The following is an 11,130-nucleotide window of genomic DNA, read 5'->3' as shown; positions in this document are numbered from 1 at the left end:
CCTAGGTGTATATGACTTTCTTCTTTAAGACGAATCCAGTCGGAGTTATATTAAAGGAACACTCCACTCTTTTTGAAAATACAAATTTTCCAACTCCTCTAGAGTTAAACAGCTGAGTTTTACCGTTTTCGAATCCATTCAGCCGATCTCCGGGTCTGGCGGAGAACTTTGCCAAAGGAACTTTGCTGCCGTACCATGGGTGCAGCAGGCGCAATGATATTACGCAGCACCTGAAAATAGTCCCCAGCTAGGTAACTTCCAATAAGCCTATTTTCAGGCGCTGCAAAAGTACGGCAGCAAAGTTCCTTGATTATTACGCCGAAATGAGAGTATAGTTCCTAGCCATATTGGCTAAGCTAAAAGTGCTACCGCCAGAGCCGGAGATCGGCTGAATGGATTCGAAAACGGTAAAACTCAACTGTTTAACTCTAGGGGAGTTGGAAAATTAACCTATTTTCAAAAACAGTGGAGTGTTCCTTTAAGTAGGTGGTGGAAACATGGTGAGACCAAGAACTGTTTGTGCAGATTTTCCTTCATGCACAAAAGGTATAAAATGGCCAAAAGCTTTAAGAACATGCAGCAGTGCCTCTTTGACAGTGTGCTGATGTATTTCACAGTTATTGGACAGAACTCCTCCATCTCTGTGCAAGGCTTTAAAATTGTGGCTGATTTATTTGCGTGAAACACCAAACAGGAAAAAAAAAAAGACCTTGATGCAGTAGCTGCAAACTAAATCTGGGGTTCTACCAGAGAGGCTTTTAGTTGCCATAGAAACATTTATGGCAGAAAAAAAAAAAAAAGAGACAGAATGACATTGTGTTTGATAGTAAGCTCTCAGAACAGCTGAGTGATTTTACGCGAGAAAACCTTTGAGAGGCATTCACTCATCAAAACACAGAGGCGTATGTAACCCAGGTCATTAATATTTATAGGTAGTAATTTGTTTATATTGCTGTAATATGAATAGTAATATTAATAATAGAAAAGCAATGTAAAATGTATTTATTTTACTATGAATCAGAAACATATAAATGTATATATATATATATATATATATAAGTCAAACCAAAAATTATTCAGACACCAGATATAATATTTTTTATATTTTTTTACTAGTAGGTGCAGGACACTATAGTTCATTTATGTAAGTGAGGATAGCAAAATAAAGTAAACTGAGACATACCCAAAAATTCTTCATGCTGTGGACTACCAGTAAAATTGATAAAAATCTGGGAGCAAAAATTATTCAGACACTTTGACCTGACCATGTTTTGCTTAATTGTTCAAAGGTAATGCCGTTCTGTCCAACCAGATTGCCAACTACATTTATTTAGCTTTGTTTCCAGGTGTGGATTGAAATCAGGGATTGATATATATATATATTTGAGATTTCCCTGGATCTCTTTGGATTAAACATTGTTTATTTATTTATTAATTTTTTTGTCCCGTGGATTGTACTCTTTTCACTGCTGATGATCGTTAATGATCATTAATCTCCTGAACTTGGACTTGAGATGGTGATTTTGAAACTAGAACATTGAACTTGAATTTGAGAAACTAACATTGAAACTCTGAACCTGATTTTAAACTTTGATATTCTGTATTTGATCTGTGCTCACTGTTGATTTAAAAAAAAAAATCTATTGTTAATTATTTGTATTTTGTCTTTTTATCCCATTTTTGATTACATATTATCCAAAACAAGTTATTCAAACAAAATCAGAACAATATACTTCCCTTTTCGCTGATTTCTCAGTGGTCCGTGTAGTCACTTTAGTGTACTGATTTCCTATAGATGTAACCTCCCTTTTGCTCCAGTGAGTCGATCCTTATTTTCTGAAATCTGGCTCTAGATTTCTAATAGATAATGCTGTCCCCTTCCCCACTCATTGTAGCTGTTGCGAGACATGCGCTACACGTACATGTATCTGTAAGCTTCATTTATATAGTGTCTGTGCTGAAATTCAAAAGATTCTCACAAGAAAGGACACTGGAATATTACTTTATTTAAGAAATCAGTAGGAGTGGGAATATACCTTATACATGGCCTGCTCAAATTTCTGCCTCATCATTGTTTGACAATCATAATCATATTGAGGAAGTAATAGCAGCCTTAAAGGGGTCATATGATGCTATTTTAAAGATGATTATTTTGTGTATTTGGTGTAACAGAATATGTTGACATGCTTTAATGTTCAAAAAACACATTATTTTTCAAATACTGTACATTATTGTAGGTCCTCTATGCCCCGCCTCTCTCAAACGCTTCGTTTTCTACAAAGCCCCCTCCTTTGACAAGCGCAGTCCGCTCTGATTGGCCAGCTGACCCAGTGCATTCTGATTGGCCGAACACCACAAGCACTCGTCGCCTCCCCCTCCTACAGCAGCTCTCCAGGACCCAGCGGGTAAAGCCCCGTTCACACCAAGAACGATAACTATAAAGATAACTATAAAGATAACGATATTAGCGTCCACACCAGTGAACGATATCGTTTGTTTATTCTAAGCGCACGCGCGTCTGTCGCTTTAAATTTTTGAGCTCGTTACAGCAGGATGGATTCTGATTGGCTCTCAATTTTACTTGCACGAATTCACAGTAAATGATTAGAAAGCAAATCCTATGGACGCTGTGTCACTTGAGAACATTGTCTTTAATATAGAACATTAGAACTTGTGGAATTTTTTTACTTAAAAAAAGGGCTTCTTGGTTAATGATGTAATGATGTTCTTGTTTTTGTTGTTCAGACATATTTATATTAAAAGTGTCATGAAATGCAGTTTCAGATTTTTATATTGTGTTTCTTGAGGTTAGTTTATGAAGACTGCAAAAAACCTCTCGCAGAAACGGAAGTAAACGCCCACAGCTGTGATTGGCTAACTTCATTGCACTATAGCCACGCCTCCTTCATAACATGATGTGTGTTTTGATACTTGAGATGGCAAGCGCTGTGATAGAGCCATCTATGTTTGAGCCCGAGTCAGATCCTGATTTAAAATCCAGCTGTTTCTGAAGCAATGGAAAAAAAAATTATCTTTTAGACTGGGGAGTTAATTCTGAGTTCTGAAACGTACTAGAGTAACCTCTTATATGTGAAAATATCAAGAACATTTTGATTCTCCATTTCATGAAAAATAGATGCAGTTCATACATGCTATAACTTAAATACATCTTCTCTTTGATGAACATGTTCTGAATTTAAATCATAGATCATAAATAATTTTTTTGTGGTCCGATATGTACAGGTGGTGTAACTGTCATGAGAATAGTTGAGTAGTAGATGTTTTCTTTTTCTTCATTATTATTATTAATATTTGTCACAGGTGAGTCAGGGATCTGCATAAATACTTTTTGAGATCTGCTTCCACTCACTTACAACAAACTGTATCTTAGGTACATCCGACCACAATGTATGTGCCCCAGACGTTGCACATATTCATCATTTAACACATGCTCATAAAAATCATGCACTTTAATAACTCTCAACATGTTACCGACATACCTTCGAATCTTCTCTCTGCTGCTCTCTGTAATTATCAGTAATTCAGTCACTAAAAGTGGCACTGATGTACCTGTATATGCTACTTAATGAATAAATACAAAATAGCTAAATCAAACAGTGGCTCATCTATATCATCAGCAAACTTTGTCATATCACCCTTCCCTAAAACTGCTCAATGTTAAAGCATGAAGATAGTACAGCTTTCTATTAAAGCTGCTTTGAAACAATGTGAATTGTGAAAAGTGCTATACTAATAAATTTGACTTTGCTTGTTGTGTACAGGAAATGCTACTTGAAAGTTTGAACTGCAATTTTGCTTTTTTGCAGATGCAAGCATTTTTCAACAACGGTTGAAACTAGCATGGATCTTATGACTTGGCACATATGCTTTAAACTAGATTTTCAAAAGATTTCCTTTCTATTCATCTTTGACATCCTAGTCACTGACTCGTTTACAAAACCTGTGCAGCAAAAGAATCTATGAGAATGAATTAAGATTGTATCAAGATACAAAAGATAAAAGTGATTTAGTCATGCAAGAATCAAGTAACTATGCACCGTTATGCCTTGATTTCAACATTCAGATTAAATTACTATTCATTGAATTCTAAATAATCACATTTCTCCCCTTTATTTTAGCTCGAAAAAACAAGAAACTGATGCGATTACGGGGTCATTCGTCCTCAAGTGAGCAGGCCCCAGCTCTGCCTGAAGAGCGCATGTGTTCACTGGTGCCCAAAGCCATGCCCCAGCTGGTGCCCACCATGCTGTCCCTGCTCAAAGCCATTGAGCCTGAGATCATTTACGCGGGTTACGACAGCACCATCCCGGACACCTCCACCCGCCTCATGACCACACTTAACCGTCTGGGAGGCCGTCAGGTCATCTCTGCAGTCAAGTGGGCCAAAGCCCTTCCTGGTGAGCCCTCAGTATTAGCTGATATACAGTTAATCATTACACAACCCTTTGTTTTGTTTTGTTTTGTTTTAATCATTATTTTCCAATTCATCCTTGTAAAGCTGCTTTGAAACGATCTGTATGGTATAAAACGCTATATAAATAATGGTGACTTTTGTTGTTTGCTTTGTTTTGATTTTTGTTTTTTTTGTTTGTTTTGATTTGATTTTTTGTTTTGTTTTGTGTTTTGTTTTGATTTGATTTTTATTTTTGTTTTGTTTCGTTTTGTTTTCTCTTATTGTATTCCCTTTTTCTTCCACTTGAAAAGGTACTTCATGTTGCCAGAATGTCATTGTGGAGATGTGCAGGCATCTTAAATGTGTACTTATAGGGTCAAATGTGCCAATCACTAGTTCGTCAGCAGAGAGAGACTGAAAAGTTGTAGAAGGAATCCGTTATGCTAGAGATCTAATGAGCATCTGCGGGCATCATGTCTGGCCAGGGGATTGAACAAATCCCTCCATAGTAGGGCTGGGCGGTATGACCGTATGTATCGTTACCACGGTATAAAGTGTCTATTGTTAGAGATTTTGGTAACACTTTACAATAAGGTTCCATTAGTTAATGTTATGCCCCGTTCAGACTACACGATTTTAGCCCGATTTTGCCACGATTTGCTTGACGTAGGGTGTCGTGGAGATTCGTAAACGACAATGGGCGTCGGGACGCAAGATTCCATCGTTTCAGCTCGTGTAGTGTGTCATAGTGGACGACAACCGATTCCGCGTCTGCGATGCTTCACGACAGAAAGACTAGCATGTTTAATTTTTTTTCCGTCGTCCACGACGAGTTCTGTCACATTGGTGACGTTGACCAATAGCAGCACAGAAGCTCTTTCATACACAGAACTATAGCGGAAGCGCTTCAGCAATGTTTACACTCTTGTTTTCGGAAGTCAGTTGCTAGTTCCGCCTTCTCGATGACATCACGCGCGTTGTTAAAGACGGCACGCGATGAATGGTCGGGAAGCAACGTGTAGTCTGACATGTTTCTTGTCCACGAGACGACAATATTTTAGGAGTCAAAATCGTGTAATCTGACACAGTGACTATCATGACCGACAAAAATATTGTGTAGTCTGAACCCGGCATTAGTTAATGTATTGAACAAACAATGAACAGTACATTTATTACAGTATTTATTCATCTTTGTTAATGTTAGTTAATAAAAATACAGTCGTTCGTTGTTAGTTCATGTTAATTCACAGTGCATTAACTAGGCTAATGTTAACAAGCACAACTTTTGATTTTAATAATGCATTAGTAGATGTTGAAATTAACATTAACTAAGATTATTAAATGCTGTAGAAGTATTGTTCATGCTTAGTTCGTGTTAACTAAAGTAGTTAACTAATGAACCTTTTTGTAAAGTCTTACCGAGATTTTGCTATATTGTTTATTTCCCGGTATGCAAATATATCTGCGTAGCACAGTACTACTTAAAAGTTATATATACCTAAGAGTGACAAAGAAACATGCATGAATGAGAAAATACAGAGTGTGACGTGCTTGATGTAATCTCAATATACAGTGAAGAATTCAATGTAGTGCTCGCACTGACTGACACATAGCCGAAGCGCTCGCACCAAGCGGCAACCTTCCGGTCTCTCTCTTGAAACCAACACGGAAGTGACTTAAACTGCAATTCATCGACTGGCCGCTAGAGACTGGCTCCAAAAGGGAGTCATTTCCATAGACCTCCCATGTTAAAATGCCCAAATTTACAGCAGAAAAAAGTTGTTTTGGTCTATATAGCCATTAAAAAAAAAAATTATATTAAGCTTTAAAGTTCTGCATAATTAAGGGCGTGACCACTTGAGTGACAGGTGGATTGCTGCTGCTGTCACTACCCTCGAGCTAGGTGAGTGTGGTTTCAGCAACCAGTCACCTCAGCTCCACCCACGTCCCGCCTCTTTGCCCGTTTTCGATTATCCGAGAGTGTAGCGCTGCCATGATGGTGACGGCTGGCTCCGCCTACTTTAGGCTTCAAAAATGCTCTTCAGAAACCTACGGGTGATGTCGGATGTTTTTATACAGTCTATGGCTCGCACAGACAGCTTGCGATCGTGAATTCAGATCTCTTTTGTGTCTTTTTGTGCTTGAATGGTCAAATACACACACAGTTATGTCAAAATGCCCATCATGTGAAGTATTCATGTAAACACAGTCAGTTATGTGTTAAATAAACGTTAACAGTTGGGTGAAAACTGGATGTGTTTCAGTAAATTGGATCCGTGCAGTCGGTCTTAAAGGGACAGCAGCCTAATTTACCTGCTGCTGTCTGTGTCATTAATGTTATTAAAACAACAAAAGACAGAGAAAATCACACACTGTATTTGACTGAATCACTTTTGAATTCATATTTGATTCATGCAATGAACACATGCAGTGTTTTAGTTATACACTTGATTATTAAATTTTTGTAGCATTTCTTACTACATGTTAAATAAACCCACTGTAGCGGAAAGACTTAAGTTTATTTAATTTGTATTTTTGTTCTATTGCGTTTGCTTCTTTGGTCTTTTTAAAAAAAAAAATTTTTTAATCTATTTTATTTTTATTTATTTTAATAAAAATATCTATATCGAGATATATTATTATCGTGAAATAAAGTTTCTCATACCATGAAATACGTTTTTGGTCATATCACCCACCCCTACTCCATAGATTTGAACAGAATTAATTGTCAGAGGAAAGGAAATGAGTTGGTTTGCTCACCTGCTTGTGACTGCACAGATCTGTAGTGGGATAGTTTTCGAAACCATCATGTGTTTTGTTTTGTTCAAATGTAAGTGCTACTAGCTTTGGACACACACTGTGGACCTCACCAGCCAATGGCGTGAGAAAAGAAGCACATGCTTTTCTAATCGCTGCAAGCTTTTTTTTCCTCTTCTCTGCTCTGGTTGTGTGTCATAGGCCTACTGGGCAAAATACTTGTGGAAGAGGATTACGTAAGCACCACACGCTTGAGCAAACTCATTCCTGTGAGCTGTACATCCTCTTTAAAGAGACAACATTATACTGTAGCCAGCATTCTGACAACACAAGTAATTGCTTTCAGAGATTTGAAAACATGACAGGCATGTGAAAGTTAAATGTTAAAGTGTTTGCTCTCTGTTTCCTTATGTAACGAATATATCTGGTCCTAATGACTAATTCATTTAATTGAATCTGACATTTTATGTAACAGTGGTTTCATGAACGATTTACACAAATTTGTTCTGGTCCAGTTTCATGAGTAAAGCCCAGTGTCTCTGCAAGGTTTTGATGCCAGGACAGATGATTATGATTATTCAACAAAAAATAAAATAAATCAATAAATAAATACATGAGCCAAAGGTTGGTTTTGATTTTAGTGACATCAAAATCATGTCGAAATCAAATTATGAAGTTGCATCAGAGGGTTCTGAAGCTACAGCAATCATATAATGTTATAATACTAAATCTCAAAATCAAACTGTACTTAAAACCATTTTACATTTTAAGGCAGGGCCCAAAATTACGGTTCTTTAAAAATGCTTAGTTCAGCGAAGATTGTTCTTCATATTATGAACTATGTTGCTTTTGTAGGACTCTTGAGATGGTGTTTTTCTAAGAGTTATTGTCTCTGTCACATTAAGGCTTCAGAAACCTGCACCTGGATGACCAGATGACGCTGTTGCAGTGCTCCTGGCTCTTCCTCATGTCCTTCGGCTTGGGCTGGAGATCCTACCAGCAGTGTAACGGAGACATGTTGTGTTTCGCTCCAGACCTCGTCATCAATGAGTGAGCCCATATACCCCAGCGACTTAAGACTGCTTTTGTGCTCCAGGGTCATATTTGAATTGGCTGCAATTAGCTTTTGGCTACACCTCTTATGTCAAATATCTTGCCCCCCCCATTGATTATCAGAAGTATCAGTATATATATAAAAAAAATTTTTTTTATTTAAGCTGGAAAATCCCCAGACCTATAATATAAGTGAATGTATTATATTTAATATTATATACATTATAGGACTCTTGAGATGGTGTTTTTCTAAGAGTTATTGTCTCTGTCACATTAAGGCTTCAGAAACCTGCACCTGGATGACCAGATGACGCTGTTGCAGTGCTCCTGGCTCTTCCTCATGTCCTTCGGCTTGGGCTGGAGATCCTACCAGCAGTGTAACGGAGACATGTTGTGTTTCGCTCCAGACCTCGTCATCAATGAGTGAGCCCACCTTTACTATCCACAACTGGAATGTTTTGGCTTTCAGTGATATATTATGTAGTTTTCAAGATCGTGTCTAGTCATAGTCAGTCACGTAAACTAAAGGCAGTCATGTGGCATTCATTCAAAACCTTCTTCGTCTTCAAAGAATGGAAAATGGTTGAATAGTGTGGGTATGTTGATGTATCGTCTTTTATTTTACATTATGTTAATGTTAATTAACGTTATAAATGTTATTTATGTTAATGATAACATTATAAAATGCTCATTTGTGACCCTGGACCACAAAACCAGTCATAAGGGTCAATTTTTCGAAATTGAGATTTGTACATCATCTGAAACCTGAACAAATAAGCTTTCCATTGATGTATGGTTTGTTAGGATAGGACAATATTTGGTCAAATATCTTGCCCCCACCATTGATTATCAGAAGTATCAGTATGTATATATATAAAAAAAAAAAAAATTTATTTAAGCTGGAAAATCCCCAGACCTATAATATAAGTGAATGTATTATATTTAATATTATATACATTATATATAGCATTTAATACAAAATTATATTTATAATAATTAATAATTATATATGATTATATTTCATTTAATGTAATATATTTCAGTTCAATATTCAGTATTTATATTATATTTATTACGTTTTATATCAAATTTAACGCAAGTGAATTTACAATTTGCATTACTAAAATAAGCTCCAACGACTTTTAAAATTGTGCATAATATTTAAAAATATATTGTACTACTGTATATTGTGCAATCGATTAAATTATGCATACATATTCTAAGTCTGCTACAAATGTAAATATCTTAAGAATACCAAACAATTGACAAACTGCATTTTTACTATTTCTGAAGGAAAAGGGGCAGCTTCTCTGCCGTCTTATGAATTGCAGAAGATGTTCCATGTTATTTGCTATTGCATGCAGTGTTATGTGAGAAATGACCGCTTGTGGGTGTTGGTACATTTAATGCATAACTAGGAATAATCTATCAATTTTCTTATGCATACAGTATGCTTACAGACTTTGCATTTGTCCGTTTGCTCATGACACATCACATACTCTTTTCTGTCAATATATCCTCCATCGTCAAGAAATACAGTTAAACCTGACATTTGACATTGTGTTTTACACCGTTGCTTTAGAAAAAGCATCTGTCAAACAAACTGAAATTGAAAACACGATATGGCAAAGTGGCTTTATAAAATTGCAAAAGGCTGTGATTTAATGAACTAAGTTGTTGCAATTCGTTGCTCATGCAATCAGCAAACAATTTTTCATTTCGTGGGCATGCTGCTTTATGTCCATGTCAACAATAATTTTGTCAAATGTTAAAGTTTCTAATATCAGCCATGATGTTTGGCTTGTGAAATTCTTGCAGAATGTGAATATTTCTGTGTGTGTGTGTGTGTTAAAGGGAGAGGATGAAACTACCCTACATGAATGACCAGTGCAGCCAGATGCTGAAGATCACCAATGAGCTGGTCAGGCTGCAGGTGTCCAATGACGAGTATCTCTGCATGAAAGTGCTCCTCCTCCTCAGCACAGGTATCAGCACTCATCAGAATTCAGAAGTGTGTTGCATACAGAAAGTGTACATGTACAGTGCCCTCAAAAAGTATTCGTCAAGTGGTATTTATTTTAAAGAAGACAGCACAAATAATTCACAAAAATAACTAATTTGTTCAAAATTCAAAATAATGGGCAACACTTTATTTTAAGGACCAATTCTCACTATTAACTAGCATGCATATCACTACCATACTGGCTGTTTATTAGTACTTATAAAGCACATAGTAATGCCTTATTCTGCATGAGCATATTTTAGATCCCTTATTCCTACACCATACAGGGCTGTACGTTAACTTTTTTTTCACATAGCACTAGTGCTACAGAGGTTGAAAGTTTTGTAGCACAGGCCAAAAAGTTGTAGCACAAGTATAAAACGTCTGTTATCATGTCTGAAAACAAACACAAGTAACGGAGTTCATCACTTAAACAGGCACTGATGTTCCATACAGAGCACAAAAAATACAAACCATCACGAAAATTGTTTTTAGACAAAGTTTTCTTAATTTGCTAAAAATGGAAGAGTGCAGAAACATAACACTACTTACACCTTAACAAAATATCAAATAAAAACGAATGGCAGACATTTAGGCCAAAGTGAGCAAAGATAAAAAATCTTTGTCATCATTTTATCTTTGTTATTAGAAAATAAGAACAAAGATATACATTACAAATACACATAATATACAAATAAAACAAACAAATTTTTCAGGTACAGTATTTAGCAGTAACATTCAAGAAATTGAGTGAACAAATATTAAAGGGGTCATATGATGCGATTTCATTTTTTCCTTTCTCTTTGGAGTGTTACAAGCTCTTGGTGCATAAAGAAGATCTGTAAATTTGCAAAGACTAAAGTCTCAAATCCAAAGAGATATTCTTTATAAAAGTTAAGAGTCA

General features: G+C 36.3%; 1 protein-coding gene across 1 annotated transcript in view; it reads left to right on the top strand.

The window, feature by feature from the left end:
* LOC107727260 (glucocorticoid receptor) overlaps window positions 1–11,130 on the top strand; it is a 72,253-nt gene that overhangs the window by 52,928 nt on the left and 8,195 nt on the right. Inside the window, exons 6-8 of the mRNA XM_016537062.1 lie at window positions 4,140–4,418; window positions 8,077–8,221; window positions 10,079–10,209. Of these exons, the coding sequence (XP_016392548.1) occupies window positions 4,140–4,418; window positions 8,077–8,221; window positions 10,079–10,209 (555 nt within the window). The remainder of the gene's footprint in view (window positions 1–4,139; window positions 4,419–8,076; window positions 8,222–10,078; window positions 10,210–11,130) is intronic.

This window comes from Sinocyclocheilus rhinocerous, unplaced genomic scaffold, assembly GCF_001515625.1.
Source record: "Sinocyclocheilus rhinocerous isolate Xijiao unplaced genomic scaffold, SAMN03320098_v1.1 scaffold95, whole genome shotgun sequence".
NCBI classification, from domain to species: domain Eukaryota; kingdom Metazoa; phylum Chordata; class Actinopteri; order Cypriniformes; family Cyprinidae; genus Sinocyclocheilus; species Sinocyclocheilus rhinocerous.
The sequence above is the reverse complement of the archived record's forward strand: the minus strand, read 5'-3'. Positions and strand labels throughout refer to the sequence as shown.